Genomic DNA, 6,832 nt, shown 5'->3' with positions numbered 1-6,832 from the left:
AGATTAGGAGCCTTGCTGAAGGTTATACAGCACTTTCAAGCAGAATTTGTATACAGGAGTCTGATCTACGGCTGTTTCCATGATCTCACAAAACTCACTTTCTCAGAAGCCAAAGAGCATTTCAGCTCTGTACATTTAATTCTCAACTATGTTGCCAGCAAAAGTCCTACAGGAAAGGAAACCAGCATATAGCAGGGGAGGTCTGCAGGATACCTAAATCATATTATCTCAGACATGCTGGCATGGTCACTATTCACATTTTAATGCTATGTTAACCATTCATGTAGAATTGATTTCCTAATTTCCGGGCACAATAATCATGTCATGGAAGGCAGTTTTCACATGCTTTTACTAAAGTCCTCTGAAATCTCCATCAGAGATAAAATACTAGACTCAAGCTTTCTTGTCATGAGCCATACAAAAACGAATTGGTTAATTTCCTACTGTTCCTAGAAAAAGAAAGAGTGGGAGAGAGACTGGGCCAGGAGATGGAGAGAAAGAGAGCAAGATGGTTGCAGTAGATGGAGATGCAAATGGAAAATGATAAAAGTTATGTTGCTTACATATACAAACATAAATCTTATAAATATTTAACATTATTGTCCATTGGCAGAAATTAAGTAACTTCTATAATAATAAATTAATTTCTGGCACTTTTGCCTTAAATGTGCTATAAGAGATATCTTTTTAAAAGTTTATAAATGTTAGGGAAACATGAGTAATAAACCTAAGAGAGTTGATGGAAATAAGTAACTGAAAAAAGCATACAAGATAGAGAAAAATGTATCCAAACCACTTCTGTTCGCAGAAAGGAAGAAAGTATCTTCAGTAGAATTCAGACATTTATAATAGCAACAAAGTTGGCTGTAAACATTTTCCCAAGCAGTCAACAGGACAAAGAAAACGCTCCTGTGAGAACGGTAACCAGATCTTAGGGCTCTGGTCTTTGAAGTCTGAAGTATTTCCCCAGAAGTGCCACAATCTTCTTTTTCTCCTACCCGCCTGGAAGATCACAAAAGTACATTCTTGTTCGTTCCCTATTTCTGTTATCCTGCCAAAAATCCACACTCACTGATAAAGCTCACCAGTGATTCATCACATACCATCATCCTAAGGTTTCCAGTACAAATGCCATTTTAAATGAGCCTCTTTTGTTTCATTCATGCTAACAGACATTTAATAGCCATGATGGTACCAAATGATTCTTACCATATCATTCTCCTAAAACCCAGATGTCTCCGTACAGACAGAAACAAAGGCACCAGCCCCCGGGTTCTTTTCATCCATTTTCATTTCCTTAGCTGTTGGCTGCACTGGGAATCATTTGAACATAGGAATAGTAGAGTGTAACTATTCTTTTTATATTTCCCCTTTTCTCTATAGATTAATTAAATTGTCTTTAGTCTTCCACTCTTTAATGATTAAGAAACATAAAATAAAGAAATAAGGAAAGAAAAGAGAGAAAAAATAAAAAGAGAAGAAAGGTCTGGTGAATTAAAATTTAGGTTGAGGATCTATTTTTTACTTTTTATTTTTTGAGATGGATTCTCACTCTGTTGCTAGGCTGGAGTGTAGTGGTGCAATCTTGGCTCACTGCAACCTCCGCCTCCTGGGTTCAAGCGATTCTCCTGCCTCAGCCTCCTGAGTAGCTGGGACTACAGGTGCACACCACCACACCCAGCTAATTTTTGTAATTTTAGTAGAGATGCGGTTTCAGCATGTTGGCCAGGATGGTCTCAATCTCTTGACCTTGTGATCTACCTGCCTCAGCCTCCCAGAGTGCTGGGATTGCAGGTGTGAGCCACCACACCCGGCCTAGAATCTATTTTTATTTTTCAATATTGTAATGTAGCGTAAACAATCATAAATACATCAAAAGGGTATACACTTTAATTCCTGGAATTTCATATCTAACTATTCCATGTGATCCTTTCCTGAAATGCAAGTCTTCCTTAAATCCTACATCCAAACAATTAACTCATTTGCCAGACGAAGAATGGATCATGACTGCTACAAGATCTGGTCTACGTCAATGAACTCATGTGCTATGAAGACACTGCTCAGTTTGGATTTGCTCTGTTGGTTCTATACCTAAGGGATCCTCTAAAGCTCCTTTCATTTTGAAACTCTGTGGAAAGCAGCAGGAACCCGGGCTTGCCTTGCGGAGGAATTTTATCTCGTGGGACCCTTTATCTACTACAGTGATGGCCCTCTCCAAACCTCCCCACTTTGAGACTTCATGAGAATCCTCAGTTCTTCCCCTGGGTCACGCATCTGGATTGTGTGGGTAAAACGGTCTTGGACAAACATGGCTCCCATTGCCTCATAAGATGTCAATCTCCAAATAAGCTAAGTCCCCGGGAGCAAGGATCATGACAAATTGTTTAGAGCAGCATGCAGAGGGTAAGAAAGGTAATATAAACTAGAATTCCACTTTACCCAGGCATTGTGTTGGAAATGAAAGCCTGTTATATTCCTTTGGTGTGAGGTCCCAGGAGAAAATTTTGGTCTTTTCATGCTATATTAAAGGGTAGGGGTTGCTAGAGACCAAATTTTGCCTCTTCCAGAAAGTATCGATAACTGTGCTATGTCTTAAGTGAATTGTTCGCCTCTGCTGCAGTTCTATGTAGTCAATAGAATGCCAGGCTAAGACTCATAATACCTTGCTCTGTCACCACCCCTGTGACCTCAAGCTTCTTTCTCAATGATCCTATGAAAGGAGTGATTCAGGCCGTCCACCGTGGCTCACACCTGTAATCCTAGCACTTTGGGAGGCTGAGTCGGGTGGATGTCCTGAGGTTGGGAGTTCGAGACCAGCCTGACCAAAATGGAGAAACCCTGTCTCTACTAAAAATACAAAAAATAAGCTGGGCGTGGTGCTGCATGCCTGTAATCTCAGCTACTCGGAAGGCTGAGGCAGGGGACTCACTTGAACCTGGGAGGTGGAGGTTGAGATGAGCTGAGATTGTGCCATTGCACTCCAGCCTGGGCAACAAAAGCAAAAGTCCGTCTCAAAAAAAAAAAAAAAAAAAAAAAAGTGATTCAACACGAAATAGGTTTTCTCACTGTCTATTACTAGAAATCTTATTTCACAACTGATTGCTTGCCATATTAGCACATCATGTTTGATAGGTTCAGCCTGTCTTCTACTTCTTTATCCAATTCTCCTTGTACTCCTTACTATGGGAAAGATACTACCTTTTACCAGAAACCTGAAGACTTCCTCAACCCCACATGTAATCAGTCTCTAAGTTTAAAAATATTCCACTAGTTGGTTCCCGCTTTCCAAGCTTACTGCTAATGCAGTAAAAACTCACCATCACTCCCTTTAACTGCAGACTGGCTCTCCCTGGCTTCCAGTCTTGCTCTTCCCCCAGTGCATTCCTTACCCTACTGTCTGATTGGGGTTTTTACAATAAAAACCTGATAATGGCCTGGTGCGGTGGCTCAGGCCTGTAAGCTCAGCACCTTGGGAGGACCAGGCAGGCCGATCACCTGAGGTCAAGAGTTCAACACCAGCCTGACCAACATGGAGAAAACCCATCTCTTACTAACAATACAAAATTAGCCGGACATGGTGGTGCATGCCTGTAATCCCAGCTATTTGGGAGGCTGAGGCAGGAGAATCCCTGGTACCTGGGAGGCAGAGCTTGCGGTGAGCCAAGGTTGCACCATTGCACTCCAGCCTGGGAAACAAGAGTGAAGCTCCATTAAAAAAATATAATAAAAAATTTTTAAAAATTGGATAATGTCATTCTTTCTTAGAACCCTTTAGTTATTTTTCGGTGATACAAAATAAAATCTTGACTCATCCTGCCTTAGATCTTGTCCCTCCTAACTTTTCTGGACCAGCCTCCAGTCCCTCCATTACGTCAGCAGTAGTCAATCCAGCCCCATCAACGCCATTCCCGCTTGAGCCTCTCATCCAGCCTATTTTGCCTCTGGCCTGAGATCACCTTTTTCACTTCCGTTTCTTATTCAAGACACTGGAGTTTCAATGTGTGATGGGTTTTTCTGAACTCCTCTCACTGTGGTATTGTGGCAGCAGTCCACACCTCTGACACAATACTAATAACAATAGGTTGGTTTACATGTCACCTCGTCCTCCAGAGTGTAAGCTCTTCTCATTAAACTTTTTATGCCCAATGCCCACAATGGCTTAGACCATAGTAGGGTTTCTTGGGTATTTAATAAATGCTTATTGAATAAACTTGGTCAGAGATTATTGTACGAGAAAGATGCAGGGGAGTTGAAAAATACAACCTCCAAAGATCTTTCCAACGTAGATTTTCATTTGAGGGTATCAGTCCCTTCTAGGTTTTTGATTATCACATCTATGTATGACTTCCAGAGCCATAATTTCAAAGCACTCATCTGAGCTTTAGACTAAAATGTCCATCTGCCTGTTACATAGTTTCACTTATTATCTAAGTTGGCATCTCAAATTCAGTATGTCCAAAATTAACTTACTTTCCCACACAACTTGTTCCACTTTTCCAGTTTTTTGTATTTGTTAATGACACTATTGTCCCTTTAGGGGCTGCTGTTAAAAACAACCTAGATAGCCACGCTTTTCTCTCTAAAATAAATCACTGCGTAGACCTCTGCATTTCTCTTCCCCAAAATTCTTTATTGTCCTTCCATAGGCTTACAGTCGCCATCAAATCGCTTGTGACTCTAATTCGCACGCACTTCATTCTGACTTGCTTGCTGTATTTCCATCTCTGTTCCACATTTCAAGATTTCTGTAGCAACGTTTGCAGATAGATAGCAGGTGCTCAACAACTCCTTGCAGAATGGCTGAATGAGGGTTAGGACGTTAGGTCTGGTGGCCTTTGGGGCACGAATCTTGTTTTATACTTTTTTCTTCCCCCTCCCTTCCCCGCCATAAAAGGGCAGAGAAAACAGGGAACACATGTATTAAAAATCGAACATCGCATCTGTTACTGAAACTCGGAGTTGTCGCCACAACTGGCATCAGTTTCAACAAAACAGACCACGCTCTGCCACTAAAAAAAAAAGTCCCTCAGACTCAGCTCCCAGCTAAGCCACCCAGGGTCCGGGTCTCCCACCCCTGCCGGCGGCCCGAGGTGCGGCCGAGGAGCCGGGAGCGCGCGGGGCCCGGGGAGCAGGGCGCGCAGGTGGGGGCGCCCCGGAAGTCGGCGCCGAGCTCGGCCGCCCCTGCGGGATCCGCGCGGCGGGTCCCAACAATAAGAGGCGCCGGGGCGGGCGGGGGCCGCGGGCTGCGGGGCTCGGGGGCGGGGCCCGGAGTGGAGGAGGCGGGAGGGACGCGTCCGAAGGCCGGCGGGGATTGGCGGAGGCGGATAAGGGGCGGTGGCGCTCGCGGAGGGGGCGGGGAGCTGGCGGGTCGACCCAGGAGCGAGCGTGCTGATTGGGCTTCGCGGAAGGAGCTGGCCGCGGGTTGGCCGAGACGCCGAGGGGGCGTGGCCGGCGCGCGCGCGGGCGGGAGCGCGAGGGAGCGGGAGGCCGGCCCGCCACGGGAGCCAGAGCCGCGGGCGAGCGCGGCGAGCGGGGACCGCGCGAGGAGCGCGGCGCGGGAGGCGCGTCCCTCAGCCCCGCGGCGGCCGCCCTCCGCCGCCCGAGCGCTCCGCTGCCTCCCCGCCCCTCCCCTGCGCTCCGGCCCGGGGTCTCGGCGCGGGGAGCGGGGGGAAGGGACGAAGGCGGCGGGGGCGACGCCGGGAGCGGGGCGGACGGGTCCCGGCGCGGCGCGGTCTCCGGGTCGGGCGCCGCGGCCGGAGGCGCGCGGGGCTCCCGGGGCGCCCGCACTATGCGGGCGGACCGCCGGCCGCCGCGATGCCCAGCCTGGCGGCGGTGAGAGCCGGGCGCCGCCCGCGCTGTGCCCCGCTCCGGGCCGCGGCCGCCGCCCCCGCCCGGGCCGCGCTCCCGCCCCGCCCCGCCTCCGCCGCCGGCTCCAGGCCCGGGCTCCTGCGGCTGCCGCTCGTCCTGCTCCTGCTGCTCGAGGCCGCCGGCGCCCAGCAAGGTGAGCGGCCCCCGGGGACGGCGGCGCGGGCGCCTCCCTCGGGGCGCGGGGGCGCGGGGTCCCGGCCGCGGAGGCGTCTGCGGGCGCTGCAGGGGGCGCGGTGCGGCGGGCGAGGCCCCCCCGGGCCCCGGGCGCGCCGAGCTCTCGGGCGTCCGTCCGCCCTGGCGCGGCTCCCTTCGGCGAGGCCGTTGACTTGCCCGAGAAGAGGGACGCGAGGCCCGCGGTGGGGTGGGGCCTCCAGGTGGGCTGCGCGCGCGCGGGCGGACGGACGGACCCGCGGGAAGGCGGGCGGGTCACGCAGCCTCCTGGCGCGGGGGGGGCGCGCGGCGTGGTCGCCCCCGGGAGGGCGCGCGGGCTCGGAGGCGGGTGCTCGCCGCCGGCCCCCGCGTCCCGGACTCCGCGCGCGCTCTCACCGTCCCCCGGCACCGAGGCCGCTGCGCTGCGCTGCCGGGGCCAGCGCGGGGTCCGGCCCAGCGCGGCGCTCACGGGCCCAGCGCGGCGTGCCGCCCTTTCAGAAAGTGAGAAAACTTTTCCTCCGCGTGCGGTTCTTGAAAAGCCCGTTCCGGAACAAGCAAAACGCGTCCACTAGATAGTGACCGTGGCAAGCGCGTGCGGGGCCGCCTTCTCCTCCCTGTCGGCGCTGTTCTCCGGCGGCGTGCCGCCGTTTGTGGATCAGTTGGGAATCGGCTTCTGAACAGACTTTTCCGTTGCATTTTCCATTTGATTGTAGTGGGAAGGTTAAGGATTGGATTACTACATATTGCTAAAAAGAGGGTTTTTTAAAACAGAAAATGGTTCTCTGCCTTTAAAGCCAGTTTTTTGTTGGTTTGC

General features: G+C 50.8%; 1 protein-coding gene across 1 annotated transcript in view; it reads left to right on the top strand.

The window, feature by feature from the left end:
* The first annotated feature begins 5,799 nt into the window (after positions 1 to 5,799).
* DCBLD2 (discoidin, CUB and LCCL domain containing 2) overlaps positions 5,800 to 6,832 on the top strand; it is a 91,962-nt gene continuing 90,929 nt past the window's right edge. The window contains exon 1 of the mRNA XM_039477277.2: positions 5,800 to 6,001. Coding sequence (XP_039333211.2) covers positions 5,815 to 6,001 — 187 coding nt within the window. The 5' untranslated portion in view covers positions 5,800 to 5,814. The remainder of the gene's footprint in view (positions 6,002 to 6,832) is intronic.

The sequence above is a fragment of the Saimiri boliviensis genome, chromosome 8, assembly GCF_048565385.1.
Source record: "Saimiri boliviensis isolate mSaiBol1 chromosome 8, mSaiBol1.pri, whole genome shotgun sequence".
In the NCBI taxonomy this organism is placed as follows: Eukaryota; Metazoa; Chordata; class Mammalia; order Primates; family Cebidae; genus Saimiri; species Saimiri boliviensis.
This window is presented reverse-complemented; position numbering and strand designations above follow the sequence as displayed.